This window comes from Myxocyprinus asiaticus, chromosome 2, assembly GCF_019703515.2.
Source record: "Myxocyprinus asiaticus isolate MX2 ecotype Aquarium Trade chromosome 2, UBuf_Myxa_2, whole genome shotgun sequence".
Taxonomy (NCBI): domain Eukaryota; kingdom Metazoa; phylum Chordata; class Actinopteri; order Cypriniformes; family Catostomidae; genus Myxocyprinus; species Myxocyprinus asiaticus.
The window spans coordinates 28,946,162-28,972,902 of NC_059345.1; the positions used below are offsets into that span (position 1 = coordinate 28,946,162).

At 37.0% G+C, this 26,741-nt stretch overlaps 2 protein-coding genes across 2 annotated transcripts in view; one reads left to right on the forward strand and one right to left on the reverse strand.

Moving 5' to 3' along the window:
• The window catches only part of LOC127413986 (signal peptide, CUB and EGF-like domain-containing protein 2), a 30,556-nt gene extending 22,082 nt beyond the window's left edge, over window positions 1–8,474 (reverse strand). Inside the window, exons 1-8 of the mRNA XM_051651616.1 lie at window positions 8,322–8,474; window positions 7,694–7,816; window positions 7,018–7,143; window positions 6,155–6,289; window positions 5,107–5,232; window positions 4,888–5,004; window positions 2,576–2,665; window positions 1,242–1,358 (exon numbers count right to left, since the gene is read on the reverse strand). Of these exons, the coding sequence (XP_051507576.1) occupies window positions 1,242–1,358; window positions 2,576–2,665; window positions 4,888–5,004; window positions 5,107–5,232; window positions 6,155–6,289; window positions 7,018–7,143; window positions 7,694–7,816; window positions 8,322–8,409 (922 nt within the window). The 5' untranslated portion in view covers window positions 8,410–8,474. The remainder of the gene's footprint in view (window positions 1–1,241; window positions 1,359–2,575; window positions 2,666–4,887; window positions 5,005–5,106; window positions 5,233–6,154; window positions 6,290–7,017; window positions 7,144–7,693; window positions 7,817–8,321) is intronic.
• A 3,176-nt stretch (window positions 8,475–11,650) lies between these two features.
• LOC127414114 (probable RNA polymerase II nuclear localization protein SLC7A6OS) lies at window positions 11,651–26,609 on the forward strand. Its single transcript, XM_051651883.1, has 5 exons — window positions 11,651–11,984; window positions 12,936–13,247; window positions 14,614–14,820; window positions 14,906–15,038; window positions 26,179–26,609. The coding sequence occupies exons 1-5, from the start codon at window positions 11,790–11,792 to the stop codon at window positions 26,301–26,303; spliced, it is 972 nt and encodes a 323-aa protein (XP_051507843.1). The 5' UTR covers window positions 11,651–11,789; the 3' UTR covers window positions 26,304–26,609.
• Window positions 26,610–26,741: the final 132 nt, after the last annotated feature.

Here is a 26,741-nt window from a genome sequence, read left to right on the forward strand (position 1 = left end):
CACCCTCTTACTTCAATTCACTTCTCCAGGTCTATGCTTCAACTCGCTCTCTGTGACCTATGAACGAGCGGCGCCTGGTGGTCCCATCACAAATAGGCTCAAAGTCTATTTCACGATCTTTCATTTTCTCTGTTCCACTGTGGTGCAATGAGCTTCCAACATCCACACGATCTGCTGATACCATCTCAACATTCAAGAACCAGCTGAAAACACATCTGTTCCATGAGCACTTAACCAATCCACACTAATTGCACTTACTATTGAACTTAACTTGCACCTACTGTATACAAAAAACAACAATAACAACAACAAAAACTAATGTCTCTTTCTGTCTCTTTCTTCTGTGCTAGCACCTATACTACTCCAGCCACCTTGAGAGCTTGGCAGTACAACACTGTAGATGTTGTTGAACTTTGTATGACAAATTGCTTGCTATGTTCCTCATTTGTAAGTTGCTTTGGATAAAAGCGTCTGCTAAATGGCTAAATGTAAATGAATGGGTACCATAAATTGTAATAAATTGGAATGGGTAAGCATAAATGTAATCCATAAGACTCCAGTGGTTAAATCTATATCTTCAGAAGTGAAATGATAGGTGTGAGTGAGAAACAGAGCAACAGTTAAGTCTTTCTATAAATTCTCCTCCCTGCCCAGAAGGTGGCGATATGCACAAAGAACATGATTTATCAAAAATAAAAGAAGAATGTGAAAGTGGAAATTGACAGTAAAAAAGGACTTAAATGTTGATCTGTTTCTTACCCACACTTATCATATATCTTCTGAAGATAAGGATTAAACCACTGAAATCGAATGAATTACTTTTATAATGCCTTTATGCGCTTTTGGAGATTCAAAGTTTTGGTAGCCATTTACTTGCATTGTATAGACCATCAGAGCAGAGATATTTTCTAAAAATCTTCATTTGTGTTCAGCAGAAGAAAGAAAGTCATACACATCTGGGATGGCATGAAGAGAATTTTTCATTTTTGGGTAATCTATATCTTTAAATCTTGTATAATTTTTTTCAATCTATGTTTTCCGGAGCTTTTGTCCACTGGATTTTAAAAAAAAATTATGATCAATTTTCAATGTTCCGTTTGCTGAACGATAGACACAAAGGCACACAACAGTGCAACCCATTGAACAAATTAAATGTCCCTCACAGTCTCATTTTCATTTGCATCAAATATGGCGTCTACCCTGACTAAGGTCCATATAATGTGAAAAATGTTGATGCAGACCTTTGCAGGACTTGCCATCCGGTTGGAGTGTAAATCCCACCGGGCAGCTGCAGCGAACACCTGTAGATGTGTCCTTGCAAGTGCTGTCACAGCCTCCATTATTCAGCGCACATGTCTCTGAAGGGAGAATAAAAGAGGGCAGGACTGTGTGTGAGAGAGAGCATCAGGCAAATAAATGTAAATCAGTCATTGAACGATCTGTCAGTTCATTATTAGTCTGTGCTGAAAAGCCTGTGGGTCAATCTTACGAAGCCTGTCAAGAACATGACTGGATCATTTTTCACCCCAAAATCAAAAGAGAAAATATATTATTTACAAAAATATTATAAAATATTGAAATAAATATTTTGAAAAAGAATTTGAGGTCTTTTTTAGGACCACTAAGATTTTTTGCATTGTGAAATTACAGTATTTTCAAGCGCATCCACCCCAAAATCCCAATTCTCATTAATTTAATGTGGGAAAAAATCGTATTCTCATTAGCGTAATGCAAAAAAAAATAATAATAATAAAAAAAAAAAGAAAAGAAAAGGATTCTACTTAAAATGTACAGTATTTATTGTGCAAGATATAGTAGTTATGGTAGTATTTGATCATGCAAATTTTCATTAAAATATAATTGATTTTGGACAAGATGTTTCTTTTACTGTATAACAGTAATGAGAATCTAATGAGAAACATTATTTAAAATGAGAATTACAAACAACTCAAATGTAAAACATCTGAATGTAATACAGATATGGCAATTTGGGAGGGGGAGAGGGGGGTGCTTAATTGTCATGAAAATGTCACAATGGAAAAAATCTTAGTGGTCATAACAATAGGCTTTCATTTTGTTTATGCAAAATACTATTTTTGTCTTTTGATTTTGGGTTGCAATATGACGCAGACATGTTCTTCATGATTTACTCCTACATACTATATTATAATGCAGATATAGATGGCCAAGGACAAAGAGTGCACTATGTAAATATGAGATGGCAGAGACAAACACAACACTCAGCACAGTATAGAAAACCTGCAAAGCCCCTGCCTCTCACTGCATGAGTAAAACATGTGAAAAGTACCACTCCGTCACCAGGGCATATTTTGCAAGAGAGAAATCAGAGGTGGTGAAGTGTGGGTTCCCAGTCATTTCACAGTTTACCTAAAAGACTGTGGAATGCCCAGCCTGTACTGGCTAGAATCCTATAAACATATGCACTACAGGCTAACATGATAGTTCCTGGTTTTCTCAACAAATAACAATGTATATAACCCTATGTCTCGAATAAAACTGAATATTTTGTATCCATACTTTGATAATGTATTGATTGTTAGTGGGAGAACTTTACCCATGAGCAGTCGACGCTTGACTCGTTTGTCTACCTCGGCCAAGGACGTGGCATTGTGGTCAGGGGTGGTGGGGGCTGTTTCATCCCTTTCTGAAAGAGACAGAAATGAAAACATGAGAAAAACATAGACCATCGCCATACTTACACTAGAGAGATATTTGGTTAGTATTACAGAATAAAATAACAATCTCATACAAGCATTTGTTTATTAATAACCATAATGTTTAAAGTGATTCTTACTGTTGCTCATATTTAGGACTATAGGACTAACTAGAGCAGTAAAGATACACTCAGCAATTTTTTTCTTCATTTAAAAAGCTTTACTCCTAAACAAATGAATAGTAATTTTAAATATTAAATCATGACCTTTCAGTGAATTTCTATAATGGCATCAATAAGTGAAAACTATTGTGTTTGAAATGTGCTGCATCCATGCCCCTAGGTGTCAGTATAAGTCCAAGATGACATATTAAAAAATTACGGGATGCTTCTCATTTCTTAAATTGTGCATCCTTGTTTCCATGCTCCTCTGTCCTCAAGCCCGTGACCCAGAAACCGCTCAAAGTCCACCATCATTAAGGACGTATCAATTCTCTTAATGCACTGCAAGGAGGCGAGGATGCAGGAAGCTTCCCTAGGATGCTTGAGTAAAGAAGCACAGGAGCATTTTTGGTCGAATCACCTGACGCACGTATAAATTCTCCTCCCCTTTTACATCTGGTATAATAGATTTCATTCAAGTTTCACCTTTACAGTTTAAATAAACCATAATTGTCACATACTTCAACAGTGCATCTTGAATTATTTGGATCTACTGTGAATATATTAATAAATAAAGTTTTTTCCTCTCTCTCCATTTTTTCCCCAATTTGGAATGCCCAATTCCCAATAAGCTATAAGTCCTCGTAGTGGTGTAGTCACTCGCCTCAATTCGGATGGCGGAGGACAAATCTCAGTTGCCCCCGTGTCTGAGACTGTCAATCCAGCGCATCTTATCACATGGCTTGTTGAGTGCATTACCGCAGAGACATAGCACGTGTAGAGGCTTCACGCTATTCTCCGCGGCATCCACGTACAACTCACCATGTGCCCCACCGAGAGCGAACCACATTATGGAGACCACGTGGAGGTTACCCCATGTGACTCTACCCTCCCTAGCAACCGGGCCAATTTGGTTGCTTAGGAGACCAGGCTGGAGTCACTCAGCACGCCCTTTTGTGCAGCTGGTTGAAGAGGCATGCTGTTACATTTCTAAGCAAACAGATTAATGATTATTATTAAAACAGGCAAAAAAATCCCTTTGACTTACATTGAAGGAGGGATCCTAGCCAAATCTAGGCACAAGAATATCATAGAAGCTCCTTTGACATGGGCAAGTAAGCAACCACTTAGGAACCACCCAGAACACCCTAACAACCACACAGTAATTTTATATATATATATATATATATATATATATATATATATATATATATATATATATATATATATACACTCATAACACCTTTACTAACCACAAAGAAACACCCTGGCAATCATCTATAACACTATGATGCTAATATTTTAACATACAAGCAACTCTCATTTTTCCCCCCAAAAAGTAAAAGAATCGTTACAACAAAATTCTATACAATTAGGAACTCTTATGAAATTACAAAATCAGTCATAATATATGATGATTCCCTGTCAGCAGTGAGCTCTCCATTCACATGTACAGCATATTACACTGAATAAATGCAGGAACAGTTATCAATCCAATCTACAACAGTACACTTTTTATCACATTGTGCTGCAATGTTTTCCACTCTGGCAACACACCATCATAGTCTGATCAAACCTAAATAGTCAATAAGTTCACCTCTTCATAAACAAAATATATCTTTGATGGCAACCAATGCCAGGCAAAGCGACCTCCCTAAATGCCTGCTTCTTCATAACCACTGTGGTGTTGTGTTGTAGTGTTCAATGATCAATAAAGATCTTCACATTTTATGCTTTAGGACAATTAAGAAAAGCAGAAAGAAAATCATGGACAAGTCTGGAAGAATGGAGAGAGAGGATGAAAAATGCAGACCTCACACACACAGCCTGCAGGCTCCACATTATCTGATAAAGTGTGTGTATGTGTGTGTTTGTCTCTGTCAGAGATCTCTATCACCATCTTTGCACAGAAGGGGATAAAATACAGATCGGCTTAAAGTAGTTCCAAATACTTGCCAAGAGGTGAACTTCATAAACTAGCCAGAGGATTAAAAAAGTGTATTTTAGGTTCAAATGCAACGAAAGCCTTAAAACCAATAGAGTGGCCTTACCTACACAGGTTCTGCCATCGTCGTGCAGCGTGTACCTGACATGACACCTGCAGATGGGCCCCTGCTCTGTATCCTCACAGATGTGCTGGCAGCCCCCGTTGCCATGGTTACAGGTCACTATGCAACAGAACATAAATAGTGTCACATCAACAGCTCCAGCGAGTTGTCCTGTGGTATTTCTAAGCTTAATGGTGGGTCAGAAATATGATTCAAACGTACAGATGCAGCATCGCTGGTTCTTGGCCAGCTCAAATCCCGGCCGGCACTCACAGGCGACGCCACCTTTGGGTGTTTCCTTACAGATGTGAGCACAACCGTGTTCTTTATTCATGCAGCTCAGGCCTTCTGTGAGCAAGAGATACAGTCAAACAATCTGAAACACTCAGCTCAAAAGAAACATAAGCTGATGTGTTGTAATGCCATAAAGAAATGAAAACAATTACCTGTTATCCATGAATATTTCATTATTTTGGTATTATATGTTTAAATATATTAATATATTAATGGCATATCAATACAAATCGGTGCAAAAAGTTATATATTGCTAGTAATGCCAGGTAGTGTAAACAAATGGCAAGCACTGAAAAAGCCTAATGCAAATATGTGAGAGCAAAGATCAACTTAAACTGTAAGCAGATTGTTAAATATATATATAAAATATTCCTATACATTTGAGAAACATACAACAGTAAGTGACATACAGTGGCAAGAAAAAGTATGGACTGGCCTTTTCCCAGTGGGAACGAGGCCGAATGGGCCACGATAAGCTGAAATGGGCCGCTGCTTTATGCAGAACGGCCCACAAAATGGTGCCGCGATATGCCGAAGGGGGCAGCGATTTGCAAAAAAGGACAGTGACAACTTTTGGGCCAGTTTCTATGTAAAATCCCAGGCCGATTTCTCTTCCCAGTCTGTCCCTGCAGTCAATCATGATCTTATGTGAGAACATTTATAAATTAGCTTGGCTTTCCTTTGCCCTTAGCCCTGATTTGTCTCAGTGTCACCTTGGCGAATACACACTACAGCAAACAAAACAAGACTCACTTTTAAAACTACAGTTATAACTAACTAACCCAGAAAAATGTCAGGACCTTTACGAAAGGTCACTGTCCATGTTTTAGTTGTGAATGTGTCACGTATGGTCAAACTAGATTGATACATACTGATTAATTCATCCCTCTGAAATGTTTAATACTATGTTCCTATAGGTCATGTGATGAGCATGGTAGATTAGGCCATTAAGAGTATGTTTAAGTCAGTCGCTCACCCACGGAGCGATGGATGCATGTGTGTTGATTGTCACTCAGGAAAAAGCCTTCCTTGCACCGGCACTCATAGCTTCCCATGGTGTTGACGCATATATGCTGACAGCCACCATTGTTGACGACACACTCATCCACATCTGGAGACAGAGAATTTCAAACCTGTGACCATGTCACCACAAAAACCCACATTTCCATGTACCACATAAACGTTGTCAAGGTCATTTGACTCCTACATACAAAGAAAACATGAGTCATCATTTGGGAAATGTACCGTGGGTTACTCAAACAAATTATTTAGTAATTCAGACAGATTGTATAAAACATGTAAAACATATGTAAAACTCATACACTCTGACAGATTTTAATTCACGTTTATTTTTATTACATTACTGGCGAAAGAAACAAGATATAGAGCTGCGCACGTATACCTAACCACTTGGTGCACAAAACAAAAATTAACTTAAGACTGCACATAACAAGAAGTTACCAAACATAATTACAAAGTTAACAATAAAAACGGTGAAACCATGCAAGCTCAATAGTTATTCAAGGCCAGTGCATGCTGAATACACTAGATTCTAAAAGATTTAGTAAAATGTACTTATTTATTTACCAGCGAAATGTACTCAAATTAGCAATTAAATATGACAAGGTTTTCTACTTTAGAATTAATACATGATGACACATTGTAAAAAATAACAATCAATCATAAATAATATTTATTTATAAGCTAGAACATTTATTTTGAATGTAGAATTAACTTAATATTTCAAGTCCATGCTTTAACTTATTCAATGTACTCACTTAATCTTTTCTGCTATATTTACTTCACCACAAAATTAATTCCTCATGAATTTCCTCTTACCGAGACAGTTGTGTCCATCATGTTCCAAATGAAACCCATCAAGGCAAGTGCAGCGATAATTGCCGGGTATGTTGTTACATTCGTGTACACAGCCACCACTGTATTCCAGATCACATTCATCAATGTCTAGGAAATGGAATAGAAATCAAGGCTGATGAATGTTTGCAATTTATGCATTATAGAGTCATTGCCCTTCCATGACAACAACAAAGGGATCTTAAGTTAAAAAGCCATTTGCACGAAAGTAAACATCAAAATCCTTATTTAAATGAAGCCTTTTGAATAAAGCTTTAATTTCACATGCCAAAAATACAAACAAAAGAAAGGCAAAAATTACAATTTTCAATTTGCTTACTCATATATGTCCTTTTTCGAATAAAAATTTGACATGACCCATAAAAATGACTTCTGTTTATGCAAGTTAATGTAGTCAGGTTATTTGAGTCATATTAAATAATACTTAATTAAGTTAAGTATTAAACAAAGTATTTTGAGTTCATTTCAATGTTACCACATGAAACACATTTTCAGTTAAACAAAATATTTTACAGTGTAATATGCAGTATGTATCAGCATTTACATTCAATTTGTCTTTTCAGTTGACATTAATTAAAAAGGAGTTCTTGCATATTACAGATATTGTCTATTGTATGTGACAGGAAAATGTGAAAATGACCTTCGCAGTGTTTCCCGTCTCCTTTAAACCCTGTTTTACACGTGCACTTGAATGAAGTTGGGGTATTTTGACAAATAGCGTCAATGTGACAGGCATCACTTCTCTTTTCGCACTGATCTGAATCTGTGGGTCACAACACAATGCAACAGCAACATAATGCAAAGATGCTTTTTAGTGTTTATATTACGGTGTAATTGCATGTAAGTAGCCTACTTAGCAACACTAATGGCACACAATTGTTCTTTGGAATTTAAACAGAAATTATTCATGTTGAATAAATGAGTTGCTTGTAAATAAACTTAGTTTTTCCATTGAATACAGTTATTCATTATATTAATAACATATGTAACATGGACATTGTAATGTAAAGTGTTACTCTAAAATAACAAATGTAGACCTACTGCAAAAATGTAAAAATGTACCTGTAAGTCAACATAACTGAAGATGAAAAGCAAGTAAATATAGAAGTTACAGAATACAATCACATAAGCTCTTCAACATGTTCTAATTTATGCCTGTTTTATTTGTGACCCAAATGTAAAGAAATAGGGTATCAGAACGAGGGAAGGTAAACAGGTCACAAAAGCGTGCAAATTGAAATAGCGTGTAACAAAGTGAAGCCTCTTACCAGTATTGTGTGGAAGTGCGGCGCTTTGGCGAGTATTTAACAAGAGCAAAAACAAACAGAGAAGCCGTGCAGTCCAAACAGCTCCCATGGTGATCGGTTCAGAGTTGAGAGTCGAACTCAAAAAAAGACGCGTTTACTCGAAAACAAGGGACCCGCTCATTTTCATCCGCAGTTTGTCAGGCGATTTGCGCTTGTGGGCGCTCCAAAAGAAGATGTGTGCATGAGAGGGAGTGTGTGTGCGTGTGTGTGTGTGTGTGTGTGTGTGTGTGTCGGGGGATGGTGGTGTGAGCGCATTCACACAGAAGTGTTCCTTTTATTGATCTCCAAGAGCCCATGTACTTCGGGCAGAATCGGTTTGAATGCCACAAAAAAATAAAAAATAAAAAATAAATAAATAAATAGAACCAACAAATAGCGACATGTAATAATAGATTTGTAATCTTTAGATCACTTCTTTAACATCACTTTATAATGTAAACCATTGTGGTAGTCTACTTTAAAAATGACATAATTAAACAACAAATGTTCAGAATATGTCCCATGAGAATATTATGTTAATTCAATAAGATGTTTAGCTATTCAGTCCTATTTTATCTACTGTTCATACTATACAAAAACTAGAAAAATCACTCTGGACCCCACTCACCCAGCCTTCTGGATGGTGCTACAGAGCACCAGAACCGTCAGGCACAGGAACAGTTTTTTCAGGCTATCCTTCTCATGAACAGTTAAAACTGCCCCATTGAGCAATAATTATGTGCAATACACAGCTTAGTCTATTTATATTTATCCAACATATCCAACCTCTTCTGCCATACATTCCCTCGCATCTGTATATAAGAGATTTGTATTTGTATATTGTACATACTTGCCACCATATTAATTTATTTCATTATAACACTAAAATTTAATAATAATAATAATAATAATAAAAAGTTTTTGAAATTGATGAATATATATATACACACACTACCTTTCAAAAGTTTGGGGTCACTTGCTTGAAATGTTTCTCATGATCTTAAAAATCTTTTGATCTGAAGGCGTATGCTTAAATGTTTGAAATTAGTTTTGTAGACAAAAATATAATTGTACCAACATATTAATTTATTTCATTATAAAACTAAAATGTTATTAAAAATTTTTTTTTTTTTTTTTTGTTGAAATTGTTGACTTGGACCGAATAATAAAGAAAAGCAGCCAATAAGTGCCCAACATAGAAGGGAACTCCTTCAATACTGTTTAAAAAGCATCCCAGGGTGATACCTCAAGAAGTTGGTTGAGAAAATGTCAAGAGTACATGTCTGCAAATTCTAGGCGAAGGGTGACTACTTTGAAGATGCTAAAATATAACACAGTTTTGATTTATTTTAGATTTTGTTTAGTCACAACATAATTCCCATTGTTCCATTTATGTTATTCCATAGTTTTGATGACTTTACTATTATTCTAAAATGTGAAAAAAAAAGAAAGAAAGAATGAGTAAGTGACCGTAAACTTTTGAACGGTAGTGTGTGTATATATATATATAGAGAGAGAGAGAGAGAGAGAGAGAGAGAGAGAGAGAGAGAGTCTTATTGTGTATTCTATATATACTTTATTTTCTATTCACTCTTTTATTTTTATTCTATTATTATTATTATTATTATCTCTGTCTTGTTGTTGTATTGTTTGTGCACTGGAAGCTCCTGTCACCAAGACAAATTTCTTGTATGTGTAAGCATACTTGGCAATGAAGTTCATTCTGATCATGATTCTGATACAAAAACTTCGGAGATGAAACAGAAGGATTTCAGGTGGCCCGTTGACCTTAAATTACATCCAATTAAACCGCGGCCTCTGCAGGCAGTTAATTGCAACATCATGTGTAAAAGTGCGCAAGGCTATTTTATGAACGCCGTCCTCATACATACCACAGAGCGGCGCTGCTGCCTTTCCGTTTGTACGCCACTCCAGAAAAAAACGAGTGAAAGGGCAGAAAGAAGGGCGCATTGAGAATACGCTGTGGTGATTTAGAACATCCCCAGTGTCAGCACTACAAGTTGAAATGGGTTAGATACCTTTGGAAATTCGCAGACTCAAGATGAAATGGGCATATTGGACTTCTATAAGAGGCCATTTAGAATCCCATCCTGTCAAAAGAGTATTGGAGGATTGTTGGGAGTATGAGTATGCAAATTTGAATAGCTTTGGGTGGAATGCAAATAAGGATGCTCAAAAAAATAGGAATAAGTAACATCAACGTTTGCCCTACTGTAGTTATGCCAGTAACCCCTCCATGGCTTTTCCCAATGCTTGTGATTGACCTCCAGGTATTAGACAGTGTAAATCATAAAAAAGTCAAGTTTCAGAAGATACCATAGTGTGCCAGTATTTAGATCAGAAATATGTTTCAGTAATTCAAATATATACGGATTAATCTAAAGATCCTGATACAGGTCAAACAGCTGCAGCAATGTACATACCATACTTCCTATACAGATGATCAAAAAAGACATCAAATCATCTTTCAGTGTACACCACAGAAATGCTTGCTATCATATTGGCTCTTCAGTGGGTTGAAGAGGTCCATTCACTTGAAGCGGTGATATGTTCCGACTCCTACTCAGCATTATCAAGTTTAAAGAGTGGAAAATCTTCATCTAGGCAGGACATTTTATTAGACATACTTCAAAGTCTGTTCAGGACAAACCAATTAAGAACTGCAATTTCCTTTTTTATGGGTATTTAGGGGTAGATGGAAATGAGGAGGTGGATCATATAGCTAAACTGGCACTAAGACACTCCGATATAGAGTTTAGTCTTCCAATGAGTAAAATGGAAGTAAAAGGAGTCATTAAAGGGGCTGTAAATGGGATGTGGCAAGGAAAATGGGACAGCGAGACAAAGGAGTGACATTTATATAATATCCAAAGATTAGCTGGGTTTGAGAGAAACAATTACGACAATAGATACAATAATATTTTGACTCAAAATTGGGCACTCCTCACTTAATCAGTCACTCTACATCATAGGCAAACATGAAGCTGGTCACTGTGTTAGATGTGGCCTTCTTGAAACAGTTGAACATGTCCTGATAAAGTGTATAGAATATGAGAATGAAAGATTACAGATGAAAGATGCACTGAAGTCTTTAGGAATTTCTCATCTTTCACTGCAGAGTCTACTAAATAAGGATTCAAGAGTTCTGCTAGTATATCTGAAGGATACAGACTTGAGGAAGAGGATTTAAGAATTTAGTTTTTGTTGTTGTTGTTTGGTCTCCCTAAACAGCAATGCTTCACACTCCATCCCAGTAGGTGGCGGAAATTTACCGTAAGCTGGTTTGCCAACCGCCATAAAACATTAAAGAAGAAGAAGAGGAAAGAAAAGCGATAGCGCAGGTTGTTGTTGTCACTGGCTGGCCCGCGCATTTGTTTGTCTGTCATCTGAAATCTCTCTCTGGTGACACAGCAGATCATCTCTGTCGAAATGGATCCGAGCACGACCATTCTGCGGGTGAAGAGGAAGAGAGGCACTGATCCGGCGGACGCGCTGCTTCTGGCCTGTAAGCGGATCCGTCCGGAGGCCGCAGCGGCTCAGCCCAGCGATGAGAGCGAACCAGAACCACAGGAGCCCAAGATAGAGAACTCTGTGTTCAAACTAGTGGCCACCGTGGCATCACAGGTAACGTGTTAATGACATCTGCTGTGCTGTCAGTGTTCAGAATAAATAATCTCATGGGGTTTGTAATGCTGTATTGATTTGTGGTTATTGATGATACGTAATGACGTCAGCGTGCGAAACATAGTGGGTGAACATGGCAACATGCCTGTCAAAATATAAGTAAATCCACAGATAAATATCTGTGGCTTTAAGTAGATTGATTGAAATATGATAGTTCAATTATTACACGTGTTTATGCGTGTGACCCATTGTAGGTCAAGTATGTGGTGACAGGGAGGGAGGGAGAGAGAGAGAGAGAGAGAGACAGACAGATAGATAGATAGATAGATAGATAGAGCTTTTCATCAAATTCAGTTTTAATGCATGCTTTACATGTCAGAAAATAAAATGCATTGCATTAAAACAATAAAAACAAATATGAAAACAATAAAAGGTGATACAATTAATAAAAGGGAAGTGAAAATTATTTTAAAAAAGGTCTTTAGGCAAAACATGTCTTATGATCTAAACACTTGGGGCCTGTCTATTTGGTAGAAAGTTCTAGATATTTTGAATATAAAGTATAAAAATCAGCATCAGAAGAACACAAAACACGATTTGCAACACATGCCTACAGAATGTCATGAAGTGCTTTAAAAACAATTAAAGAACCTTAAAATCCAGTACTTAGTGGTGGTCAGCCATGAGATTGAAAGATGCTTTATTAATCACATGAGGGGAAATTGCAGAGTACAAGTTATGCACCATTTCTGGAGGTAGATGATAGAGGCTATTTGAAAAGTAGGAGAAATGTGTCTTTGGGAGGCACTAGTTATCTCTCGAAACGTGAGGGAATGAATGTATACATGTCTAAAAGTTAAGACAAGTCCTCCCAATCATAATGATTGATGTAGTTTAATCTATATAAGATTAGTTGCCTATCAAAGTCTTGTATGGCATTTTTATTTACAGGATGCTCCGGTACAGACACATGTCCGTGAGGCTCTCGCATACCCGCGTCTGGCCCATCACGCCCTTCGTCCATCACAAGGAAGCACTCAGAGGATCATAGGTGATCTGCGCAGTGTCAAATGGAGCACCAGGCGAGAGGAACGATACCGGATCCTCTCCAGCCACCGGGCAGGACTGCCGACAGAGCCCACTCCCACCAGAGGAGGAGCGGAGACCGATGACAGCCAAACAAAGAGCCATGATGGCTTGCCTTTGGGAGAAGTGCAAGTGTTTGATATTTTGCATGAGGATGATTTGAAGACACCTGGCAAGGTAAAGCCATATTCCATGTGAATGTCAGGAATGAACAAATTTAGAAAATAGCACATGCATCTTAAGAAAGCCCTCACTTGTAAATTTTCTTTGTAATATCTGCATCTTCCTTGGTTAGGAATTTACATTAAAACAGATGTGTGTGATTTTTTTTTTTTTTTTTTTTTTTTCACTGTTAAAATGCTAATTTCCCAGCTTAAAGTCCAGAGAGGACTATAAATAAACCATTTTTAGTTTGATTTCACCCAAAAGTGAATCTCTGTGGCACTATCAAAAATTTGTTCTGTTTGTTTGAGCATCCCAACCAGCCCGACACAGCAATATTGGCTCAACCAATGTGAATTTGGAGTGAGACTATCTGTTTGTACCACCAGTGCAAGTCGAAGAGAGTTTCTAGAATCTGTTTGAAAACTGTGATAATTTTTTCGGAGTGACTATTTGCACTCGGGTGTAAATAACACCTGATACACAGCACAGCTATTTGCACCCCAATAGTCTATTGGAAATGTAGAAATTTACGACCAACTGCATTGTGAGTGTTGCTTCGGTGGTGTGGGGTGTAATGCTAGTGAGACCCGGGTTCGATTCCGTGTTTGTCGCTCTCTTTTTCCATTCTGTTTCCCGACTCATCTCTTAATATTTTCTTAATACAACTTATATATAAAAATGAGTATAAAGGTAGTTTTACTGTAGTAATATTGTAGTAACCATGTTTTTTGGCAGAAACAATATATTTGATGCAGTTAACAATGGTATTACTACAGTAATAATGTGTTTATATAGTAAACGTTTAATTTTGTGGTTACTATGCTTTTACTATAAAATACCATGGTGATACTGTGGTTACTGTAGTAAAACCATAGTAAAAGTGTGCCAACTTTGTGTGTTTACATGATATGAATACACAAATAGTTGAATATAAATATCGATACATGGATCTAAAGTATCTATACAATATCATGAGAAAAGTATTGCAATATATCGATATTTGATTGTATCAACACTAGTAGTGTGTCTGTGGGACTCTAAAAAAACACAATAAGCATGCTGCAGTGATGCCGCAATACTGTTAGTATTTAATTAGGGTTGCAAACCGCATCTACCATTATTTGTACCAGGGTTGGGGTGCAACTAATATTTGCCACTATTTGCACTGGGGTGTAAATGGCATCTGCCCAATTTTTTTGCAATTCCATTTGGTGTAGCTAGTGGTGCAGAAATTGCACACTTCATCTTTAATGTGCACTAAAATTATAGTTGAGTTTCCTTCAAAAATATAGGTGACTAATTATTTTCTCTACTTTTGTGGAAATTGTCTGTTTTGCTCACAAATGATAAAGGAGCTCACAAATGTTCTCTTCCACAGGCTGTGTTGTCTGACCCCGAGACGATCCTGTGTAATTCCGTGAAGATGATTCGTGAGAAACTGAGTGTGTCTGGAGATAGGCTGGGTACTAATCATCGAGAGAAAGAGGATGACTATGTGTATGACTTGTACTACCAGGAGACTGCCACACCGGGCTGGATACAAGACATTCTATCTGTCAGACCTTACACACAAGAGGGAGAGCTGGTTAGTAGAGGATATCTCTCTCTTTTACAAACACATTTCTACTTGCACCAACTCATTTGATTGGGTGTTGGTTTTTCCTTTACAGGTACCTAATGAGGTGGCCTGGGAGGAAGAAGTGAATGAAGATGAGGATGTTGAAAACTCTGAAAGCAACTGGAGAAATGACTACCCAGATGAGATCAGTGAGGGTGACAGTGAAGCTGAGGAGCGTTATGGAGGTCAGATATCTTATTATTATATTAGAGATAGTTGAACATGCTGTGATCATTTACTCATCCTCATGTCATTCCAAACTTTTATGGCTTTCTTTCTTGTGTGTAACACAAAAGGAGATGTTGCGCAGAATGTCAGCCTCAGTCACCATTCTCTTTCATTGCATCTTTTTTCCGTACAATGAAAGTGAATGGTGACTTAAGGCTGGTGACATTTGAAACAACATGAGGTTGAGTAAACTACCATTTTTATTTTTGGGTGAGCTATCCCTTTAATGCCTGGTGCTTTGTTTGTGAATCTTTCTTAAAGTCTGTAGATAAACCAAATGGTTTATCATTAAAGAATACAGGTGTTTTCTCTGTTGAGATTTTTTTTTTAAAATGGCATTTTATATCTGTTATGACAGTGTTTTGGTGCCACTTAAAAAAAAAAAAAAAATCTAAGATTTTGAGAATAAAGTAAAAATTTCGAGAATAAAGTCGCAGCGTTACGAGATTAAAGTCGTAATTTTTTTGTGAATAAAGTCAAAATTTTGAGAATAAAGTCAAAATGGGATTAAAGTCGGAATATTTTGAGAATTATGTCAAAATGACCAGAAATGGCGTGTCAATATCACAACGATAGAACGATAGATCTTTTGGCACATCATCACAAAGTTATTATTGGGATCCGGACACTGGAGCGGTTATGAATTTAATGTATTCTGGAGAAAGAACCAGACAGATGTTCGCGCAGTCCCGCTCGGCATGGGTGATGCTTGGGCTGGGTTTCCCAAAGCTCTAAATTGAACATTAGTAGCAATTGTACTTACTACAGCACGTTTCCTAAAAGTATCATTATCCAAGTAGTACGTAAAAATGCTTGTAAATTAACTAGAGCTATGAACAGATCTTAAACCCATTAAGTGCAACTACACATATTGTTCTCGCATCTTTCAGTTTATCAGATACAAAGGGACATTTAATAAATTATATTAATATATTTTGATCAGTGGAAAGCCATTGCACACGGTTTCAGAGGATAAAAAAAGTTTTGAAAAAATCGCATTGAAATCACTAGGCAGTCTGTGCACGCCACGTGATGGGTGTAAATTAAGTCTAAAGATAGATCTAAATTTACATGACATAATACAGTACTGTATAATGTTTTATTTGGCTTCTCTGATAAGCATAATTGTATTGGCAACAGAAAGATATGTTCTTATTGAACAGACTTGCTTAGAAGACACGTGAGTAATGTGACCCTGCAGTTTAAAACTTAAATAGGCCAAAATAAATAATTAAAATATGGTTTACAAAGGAGAGTAGGGTGAGAGTGTGCAATGAGCAGTTCATTCCTCCTCCTCTTCTTCCCTCCAGTGGATGATTCAAATAGTCCTAGTCTGTTTACATGGCAGTCACAAATTGCAATCTGCATAATGGCTGTAAGGCTACAAGTGCACAGTAGGGCTGGGCGAGATAATTTAATTTGTTTTGAAGCACGAAAAACTTAAACCAAAGATATTTCTAAATTCAAATTACACTTCAAATAAAATGAAAAAGCTATAAGAATAATGAAGTGGTGAATATAAGCACCCTTCCTTTTGCCATCATCACACAAGTATCCGTCTCCAATCTGTGAAAAATTACTAATACAAATTAAGATCCGAAGACAATTATAAATGTAAACATAATAATGATAATGATATTAATAATTAAAATATAAATACATTTTAGGTTCAAGCTGAACTTGTTTAGGATGTGTACACATCTGCTATATAAAGTGAACCTGCCGCTTTACGTGTGTTCCACAAGACACGCTCCAGCTGCACTCCTCTGAACAAACAGCACATCAGAGACACACATCGATGGCTTTTCGTCGTCTGTTCTTCAAAATATAATAAAGTGTGTTTCTTCAAGTGTGTGTCTTTGTGTCTGTAGTTCAGCCTAATGATGTCTGTCATTTTAATCTTGTTCTTTGTGCATCTGTTCAGGTCCCAGCCAAAGAAACAAAACTTTAGGCAACGTGAGAGCCCCTTATGATGCATGTCGCGTACATTCATGTGACAAGCATTTTTTGTGTCACTTTCATTCATCTCTATGAAGTTGAGAATTAATACATTTGAAACCCTGTCTTACTAAAGCCATCATTATTTCTGTAATTAAATTATGTAATAGTTAATTAATTTCAGTGCCTTGACAAAGTTACAAACATTTTCCATGTTTGTCAGTATGTCCACATTATTTTCATTTTGAGAAGACAAAATTTCAGCACCTTTGGAATGGACAGCTCCTGTAAAGAAGCACTTACATTCTACTTTATAATGAGCGATCTACTGTGCTAGTTTGGGAAACGTTAAGATGATCATAAACGATCGTAAAAAAACCTCCATGAATTGTGCCTTGTAAATGCCCTATTTACTGGCACACGCTCTCTGCACTGGTTTAGCATCCCATTCACTAAAGGAATTATGCAGATCAGCCAACAGTGCAAACGCCCCTGCAAAAAGTTCACAAAAGTCTCTTTTAAATAAAATACATTTTTACTACTTTCTACTTTTATTTGCGGCAATAGCGCGATCTAAACTGCACCTCAGTGGCAGGCAATTTTTGTGAATGAAGCGTGATCTACAATGAGCATAATTTACATACAGTGCATCTGGAAAGTATTCACAGCGCTTCACTTTTTCCACATTTTGCTATGTTACAGCCTTATTCCAAAATGGATTAAATTCATTATTTTCCGGGGGGGGGGCGCTGGTGAGCAGGCATGGAGTAAGTAGTGTTTTTGATGAGCTCCGTTAAATTTCGTTAAATTTCGTTAAATTCATTATATTTTTGGGCGTTTTATTGCTTTAAATTGGCACTAAAACATTCTGTTGTAGCGCCTCTTGTTTTTGAACAACTTTTTTTTTAAATTACTGCGGTACATAAATGGCAAAAAGTCTGCGACAGTACACATACACGGGGAAAAGTATTGCGAGTAGGCCTGGCACCTCGTGCAGTGACCAGAAATCACCGGAGAAACAAACAGAAATGGCGGATATGAAAGCAGAAATTCTGTCGCTGATGAGAAATGATATCCCTACGCTGCTCAGGGCTGAATTGAAGACTGTTCTTGTGGACGAATTCAACAATTTGAGGTCAGAATTACATGCCGTTAAAACGGAGGTTGTAGGCAATATCGCGCTGTTGCGCTCAGATTTAGAAACTATGAAAAAGACGGTAACCGATATAGAACACGGGTTATCGGCGTGTTCAGATGATGTGACCTCATTACAAGCATCTGTGAGTAAACTTGAAACAGCAGTTGCGGGTCTACAGGAGAAATGCATTGATATGGAGGGGAGGATGAGGAGGTCAAATATCCGTATACTGAACGTGGCAGAGGGGCCAGGTTCGAGCTCTCCAGCCTCAGTCTCAAAGCTGCTAAAAGATGTTCTTGGCATGGACAGGGAAGTGCTTGTGGACAGATCACATCACGGTCTCCAGTTGAGGCAAACTGGGGGTAAACCTCGGGTAATTGTGGCCAAATTGCATTATTTCCAGGATTGTGTCGAGATTCTACGCAGAGCCAGAGAGGCTGGACCCCTGCGATTCAAAGGATCCACAATTTTTATATTCCCAGACTATCCTCCCAGCGTGGCTCGCGCAAGATCTGCGTTTAATGATGTTAAGAAGTTGCTACGAGGCCGAGACGGAGTACGCTACGGCATCTTTCACCCAGCGAAGCTTCGAATCACTCACAATGGCAACGAGGAGGAGTTTTGCGACCCAGTCGAGGCCATGGCATATGTGAAGAGAAACATCGTGTTAGATAATGTTGCATAGCAGATAAACTTGTCGAGGACAGATACAGCATACATATTTACACACACTTAACGTGTGTTTTCTTTTTTCTCTCTTTTTTTTTTCTTCTCCCTCTCTCCAGTTAGTGAGTAGATGACTTTGCTGCGAATATATTGTTTAATATTTAAAGATATATGGCATGGTACTACATTTTGCATTAAGACTTTTTTTTTGTTTGTTTGTTTTTTGGACATGTTAATATTCATTAATATTTTTTTTAAATTATTTTTGTAAAAGGACCACATTGCCTTTGAGACTAATATTGATAATAGGTTATACGCTCTTTATTTTTATTTTGACTAGGAGCGCCTGCTACACTGTGATTTCTCCATAACAAGCACTTAAATGTGTGGATGTCTTTTCAATGGGTTTGGGGTTCACTCTGTTCTTTTGGGTGAATGGGCGTGGGTTTTTACTGCACCAGATTCTTATTTTGCACTTTACTCAATCTGCATTTTTTCTGTTAATTTAGAGGGACTACTGTTATACTTATTCAGATCCTATGCGGTCATGGCTGAATTCTGTTTTTGTTATGTTTTTTTTTGTTTTTTTTTTAAATAAAAAATGGTTAATACAGCCAGTAGATCAGCAGGCTGCAATATACATTTTGCTAGCTGGAATGTTAAGTCCTTAAATCACCCTGTCAAGCGTAGAAAAGTACTTCTGCATTTAAAACAACTTAAAGTGGGGATTGCCTTTCTTCAGGAAACACATTTATGTAAAAAAGACCATTTTAGATTGAAGTGTGAGTGGGTAGGTCAGTTATATCACTCTAATTTTAATTCTAAATCTAGAGGCACAGCAATTCTTATTGAAAAAAATATCCCATTTAAGGTTTCTATGGTCGTAGCAGACTCTACAGGTCGCTATGTCATAGTAGTTGGTAAACTTTACAACATACCAGTTGTCCTAGCTAATATATATGCACCAAATTATGATGCTAGTCTTTTTTTCACAAACATTTTTTCTAGACTACCAAAACTGGACACACACTATTTGATACTAGGAGGAGATATGAATTGCGTAATGTCTTCATTGTTAGATCATAGTTCTATCAAAGCTCCCATTCCATCCAAATCAGCCGATACCATTAAATTATTTCTTGACACATATGGGATATCTGATGTCTGGCGTTTTCGCAATCATGGGTCAAGAAGTTATTCTTTTTTCTCACCTGTTCATCAAACTTATTCGCGCATGGACTATTTTTTCGTAGACAAGAATCTTCTCCCTTTAATTAGTTATTGTGAGTATCATGCTATTGTTATCTCAGATCATGCCCTGCTATCAATGACATTATGCATACCAGTTACATATGACAGATATCGTCCCTGGCGCTTAAACACTTTGTTGCTTTCAGATGAAGCATTTGTTAAACTTATATCGTCTAAGATAAAAACATTTCTTGAACATAACCAAACCCCGGGAATGCCTTTTTCAGTTATATGGGAAGCAATGAAAGCATATTTGAGAGGAGAAATAATATCTTACAGTTCCCACATTAGAAAAGCACAAACAGCCAGACTTGAGAAATTAGAAAATGCTATACTAAAAATAGATGCAACCCTGACCCAGAAATCATCACCTAATTTATATAAACAACGATTATTACTTCAAACAGAATACAATCTTTTAAGTACTAAACACATTGAAAATCTGATGAACAAAACATGCTATAAAACATATGAACATGGTGAGAAGGCTGGGAGAGTTTTGGCTCATCAACTGAGACAAAAGACGGCGGATCACACTATATCCCAAATAAAAGATAAATTAGGCCTTAGGTATACAGAACACTCACAGATCAATCATTGTTTTTATGAGTTCTATTCAGAATTATATACTTCTGAATCCCATAAGGATAAGAAGCTGTTTTCTTCATTTTTTGATAAGATTACCATTCCTTCAATTGACAGAGAGACAGCAGTTGAACTTGAAACTCCCTTTTCGGTTGAAGAAATTAACGCCTCAGTAATGTTAATGCAAAACGGAAAATCGCCTGGCCCAGATGGGTTTCCGAGCGAGTTTTATAAAAAATGTAAAAATGAATTATCTCCACTTTTATTAAGTGTATTTGAGGAATCTTTTTCCTCTGGTACCCTACCTCAAACTATGCGACAAGCAGTCATATCGCTCATTCTTAAGAAAAAAAAAGGTCCTCTTGACTGCGGCTCTTATCGCCCCATCTCTCTTCTTAATGTGGATAGTAAATTCCTGGCTAAAATGTTGGCTGGTAGGTTAGAAACTGTTCTACCTTCTATAATATCCAGTGATCAAACTGGATTTATCAAAAATCGACAATTGTTTTTTAATATACGTCGGCTCTTAAATATTCTTTATGATCCCACTCCATCTGATGTCCCTGAGGTAATACTATCACTCGATACTGAGAAAGCTTTTGACCGGGTGGAGTGGGACTACCTGTTTTATGTTTTGAAGAAATTCGGGTTTGGTTCAAAATTTACTCAATGGATTAAAGTTCTTTATACATCCCCTGTGGCGGCTGTACGTACAAATAATAACTTATCTCCCTTTTTCTCTCTACAGCGTGGCACGAGACAGGGTTGTCCTTTATCACCCCTTTTATTTGCGTTAGTAATTGAACCACTAGCTGTGGCTTTACGTGAGCAGATTGCTATTAGGGGAATTCACAGAAGAGGTATCGAACATAAAGTTTCTCTCTACGCAGATGATATGCTTGTATACTTATCTCATCCACTTACATGCTTACCAGTACTGATTGGACTGTTAGATGTCTTTGGCAAAATATCTGGATATGAAGTTAATCTACAGAAAAGTGAACTCATGCCTATAAATCTAACATCTCATTCTACATTATCTAACTCTTTTCCATTTAAAATAAGTACAGAAAAGTTTAAATACTTGGGTATCTGGATTACTTATAAATATAATAAACTCTATAAAGCTAACTTCTGCCCACTCATAAACAATTTAAAAGAGGATCTTGACCGTTGGAACCTGCTCTTATTATCTTTAGGAGGTAGAATTAACATGGTCAAAATGAATGTGTTGCCTAGATTTTTGTATTTGTTTCAAAGTCTTCCTATTTTTTTAACAAAATCTTTCTTCATGCATATAGACACCCTGATATCTGACTTCATCTGGAATAGGAAAATCCCTCGGATACGTAAAGATATACTACAAAGACATCGCTCTTGTGGTGGACTGTCCCTCCCTAATCTTCAGCATTACTATTGGGCTTCTAATATTAAATTTATGTTGTATTGGATCAACCCTTCTGACAACCCGACATGGCTGTTGTTAGAAAAAGCTTCTTGTAGGCCCACATCATTACCTGCTCTACTTTGTACAAAGATACCTCTTTCTGAGTCATTGTCTAAACCTTCTTTAAACCCAATTGTTAGAGCATCTTTTAAAATTTGGAATCAGTTTAGAAGAGCTTTTTCGCTTACTGATCTCTCATTTCATGCCCCTATCATGAGAAATCATATGTTTATTCCCTCTATTATAGACACTGCTTTTAATTGTTGGGAAGAGAAAGGACTTGTCACATTGAAAGATCTATATAATGATAATAGCTTTATGTCGTTTCAGCAAATAAGAGTAAAATATAATATTCCAAATACACATTTCTTCAGATATTTGCAGATTCGCAGTTTTATAACATCTAACACTATTTAATTTCCAGCTCTACCTACTGAATCTCTACTTGATATTATTTTGAAAATCAACCCACTCTCCAAGAATAATATAGGTCTGATATACTCTTTGATTTCCTCACAGAATTTAACATCTTTGACAAAATCAAAGCAACAATGGGAAAGTGAACTTGATATGCAATTTTCAGAAGAAGCATGGCAAGATATTATAAATAAGATTCATTCAACCTCAATCTGTTTACGACATACAATTATTCAATTCAAAGTAGTTTACCGCCTACACAGGACCAAAGCTAAATTAGCAAAATTTTCACCAAATATAGACTCCTTGTGTGATAGGTGTAGAGTTGAGATAGCTAATCATACACACGTTTCGGTCATGTCCTAAGCTTATTAATTATTGGCAATTAATATTTAATTTTCTTTCAGGAGTTCTGCATTTATCTATTAATCCTTCCCCCATTCTTGCAATATTCGGTTTAACTACAGAACTCAGTTTAGATAATAATGCTAAAAATATGATTGCTTTCTCGACTTTATTAGCTAGACGTCTTATATTGCTTAAGTGGAAGGACAGATCTCCACCTACTTTTAGTCATTGGATCAGGGATCTTATTCATCATCTTGCACTAGAGAAGATTCGATACTCCACTAAAGGCTGTAGTCAAACTTTTTTCATTATTTGGCAGCCAGTGCTGACTTGCATACAGCAAATGGATCCAAATGTAATTTTTCCTGTGTGAATTATTAATTTTATTTATTTATTTTTATTTCTCTTTCTTTCCCTCCTTATTTTTTCTTATATCTGACCCTGTGAGGCCATGATAATATGGTACAGAAAAATCTGTAAGAATATATTTAATAGTGCAGTGGGGATGGGGAGCTCTGTTGGAGCAAGATAATTGATTTCATTTTAATCAGTTTTTGAAATTGCTGCTATATTATACTGTTAAATATTAATAAAAAGACTTTGAACAAAAAAAAAAAAAAAATTCATTATTTTCCTCAAAATTCTACAAACAATACCCCATAATGACAATGTGAAAGAAGTCTGTTTGAAATCTTAGCAAATTTATTAAAAATAAAAAACGAAAAAAATCACATGTACATAAGTATTCTCAGCCTTTGCCATGACACTCAAAATTGAGCTCAGGTGCATCCTGTTTCCACTGATCATCCTTGAGATGTTTCTACAACTCGATTGGAGTCCACCTGTGGTAAATTCAGTTGATTGGACATGATTTGGAAAGGCACACACCTGTCTGTATAAGGTCCCACAGTTAACAGTGCATGTCAGAGCACAAACCAAGCCATAAAGTCCAAGGAATTGTCTGTAGACCTCCAAGACAGGATTGTATCGAGGCACAGATCTGGGGAAGGGTACAGAAAAATTTCTGCAGCATTGAAGGTCCCAATGAGCACAGTGGCCTCCATCATCCATAAATGGAAGAAGTTTGGAACCACCAGGACTCTTCCTAGAGCTGGCCGCCTGGCCAAACTGAGCGATCGGGGGAGAAGGGCCTTAGTCAGGGAGGTGACCAAGAACCCGATGGGCACTCTGACAGAGCTCCAGCATTTCTCTGTGGAGAGAGGAGAACCTTCCAGAAGAACAACCATCTCTGCAGCACTCCACCAATCAGGCCTGTATGGTAGAGTGGCCAGACGGAAGCCACTCCTCAGTAAAAGGCACATGACAGCCTGCCTGGAGTTTGCCAAAAGGCACCTGAAGGACTCTCAGATCATGAGAAACAAAGATTGAACACTTTGGCCTGAATGGCAAGCATCATGTCTGGAGGAAACCAGGCACTGCTCATCACCTGGCCAATACCATCCCTACAGTGAAGCATGGTGGTGGCAGCATCATGCTGTGGGGATGTTTTCATTATGGGGTATTGTTTGTAGAATTTTGAGGAAAATAATGAATTTAATCCATTTTGGATTAAGGCTGTAACATAACAAAATGTGGAAAAAGTGAAGCGCTGTGAATACTTTCTGGATGCACTGTAGAAAGGAGGCGTCTTTGTGCAGAAAGGAATGACAATGGCTGGGTTTCCCGATAACGTTGCAACTTAATCTTATCGAATGTTGCTCGTTATTTTAAGATGGAGTAACGTCTGTCTCCCAAACCAGCATGTAGATCCCTTGTTATAAATTAGAAGGTAAAGTGATTCGTTACGGGAGCTGTCCGGTCCAAAGGTGCTGAAACTTTGGTCAAAATATGTCCAGGAGTTTGTCTTCTCAAAATGAAAATAACGTGGAAATACTGACAAATAGTGAAGTTGTCGAGGTGCTGAAATGTATTAAGTATTACAGAATTTAATTACAGAAATAATGATGGCTTTAGTAAGATGGGGTTTCAAATGTATTCTCAACTTCATAGAGATTAAAAAAAATGCATGTAACATGAATGTACACGAAGTGCATCATAAGGGGCTCTCACATAGCCTAAAGTTTTGTTTCTTTGGCTGAGACCTGAACAGATGCACAAAGAACAGGATTAAAAATTATGGACATCAGTAGGCTGAACTATAGAAACAAAGACACACGCTTGAAGAAACACACTTTATTATATTTTGAAGAGCAGATGACAGAATGATGTAATCGGATATGGCTATATTTTTTAATATATTTCTTTCATGTCGCCCAGCCCTACTGTGCACTTGTAGCCTTACTGCCATTATGCAGCATGCACTTTGTGACTGCCATGGAAACAGACTAGAACTATTTGAATCATCCATTGGAGGGAGGAAGAATGAATCACTCATTGCACACTCTCACCCTACTCTCCTTTGTTAACCATATTTTAATTATTTACTTTGGCCTATTTAAGTTTTAAACTGCAGGGTCACATTACTCACGTGTCTTCTAAGCAAGTCTGTTCAATAAGAACATATCTTTCTGTTGCCAATACAATTATGCTTATCAGAGAAGCCAAATAAAACATTATACAGTACTGTATTATGTCATGTAAATTTAGATCTATCTTTAGACCTAATTTACACCTATCACATGGTGTGCAGACTGCGGAGACTGCCTATTGATTTCAATGCGATTTTTTTTCAACACTATTTTTATCCTTTGAAACCGTGTGCAATGGCTTTCCACTGATCAAAATATATTAATATAATTTATTAAATGTCCCTTTGTATCTGATAAACTGAAAGATGCGAGAACAATATGTGTAGTTGCACTTAATGGGTTTAAGATCTGTTCATAGCTCTAGTTAATTTACAAGCATTTTTACGTGCTATTTGGATAATGATACTTTTAGGAAACATGCCGTATTAAGTACAATTGCTACTAATGTTCAGTTTAGAGCTTCGGGAAACCCAGCCCAAGCATCACCCATGCCATGTCTGTCTGGTTCTTTCTCCAGAATGAATTCAATTCATAACCACTGCAGTGTCCGGATCCCAATAATAACTTCGTGCTGATGTGGCAAAGATGAAAAAGGATTTCTTTGTTGCTAAATCCTAAACTAAAGTATGATTTAACTAAATCGTCTACATCCATTTCTTGCATTGATGAAGCTGCTGGATATCATTGTGATAATGACGTGCTGTTCCTGGTCATTGTGACTTCATTCTCAAAATATTCCGACTTTAATCTCATAGTGCTACGACTTTAATCATTTGTAATCTGTCAGTGTTTACAGTATAACTTCACAATTTTTTCAGGTTGCTGGAGTGAAGAGCACCTGTACAGCAGGAGGAACTGGGAACACTACCAGCGGGACATGATGGAAGAGCTAGAGAATGACGATGATGATGATGAGGAAAGAGAGTATTCTGATTGTGACTGAGTGCCTCTGTGTGTGGTCATGAGCATGAGAGAGGCCATTTTTACTGATGTGTATTGAGTGAAGCTTGTATGTTCTTTTGTCAAAAGTGAATGTATGTGGTAGCCCCATGTGAGTATATTTGTGCGGGTTGTTTTGAATTGTGTGTTAGTGAGAGGAGTGATGACTATTTGCGGTTATTTTGCGATTGTTAGATGTGATGGCGAGAAAATGGTGTAATGTTTGTGTAAGCGTGGGGTGCTTTGTGTTGTTTATGTGTGTAGTGTTTGAACAATCCAAGGGGTGAAAAATAAAATACCTGTAAATATGTAGATGTGTATAAAAAAAAAAAAATACTTAAGAATTAATCTGACAAAATCATGCATTATTTAATTCATACACAAAAAAAAATAATTATTATACTCAGTAGGAAAAGTTGTATTTATATTCTTTAAATAAATA

Bases quoted from the DNA above. Each gene is read 5' to 3' on its own strand.
- LOC127414114 (XM_051651883.1), top strand. From the start codon at position 11,790: ATGGATCCGAGCACGACCATTCTGCGGGTGAAGAGGAAGAGAGGCACT. The intron at 11,985-12,935 runs GTAACGTGTTAA...TTTTATTTACAG, and splicing joins TGGCCACCGTGGCATCACAG to GATGCTCCGGTACAGACACA. The intron at 15,039-26,178 runs GTCAGATATCTT...CAATTTTTTCAG, and splicing joins AGCTGAGGAGCGTTATGGAG to GTTGCTGGAGTGAAGAGCAC.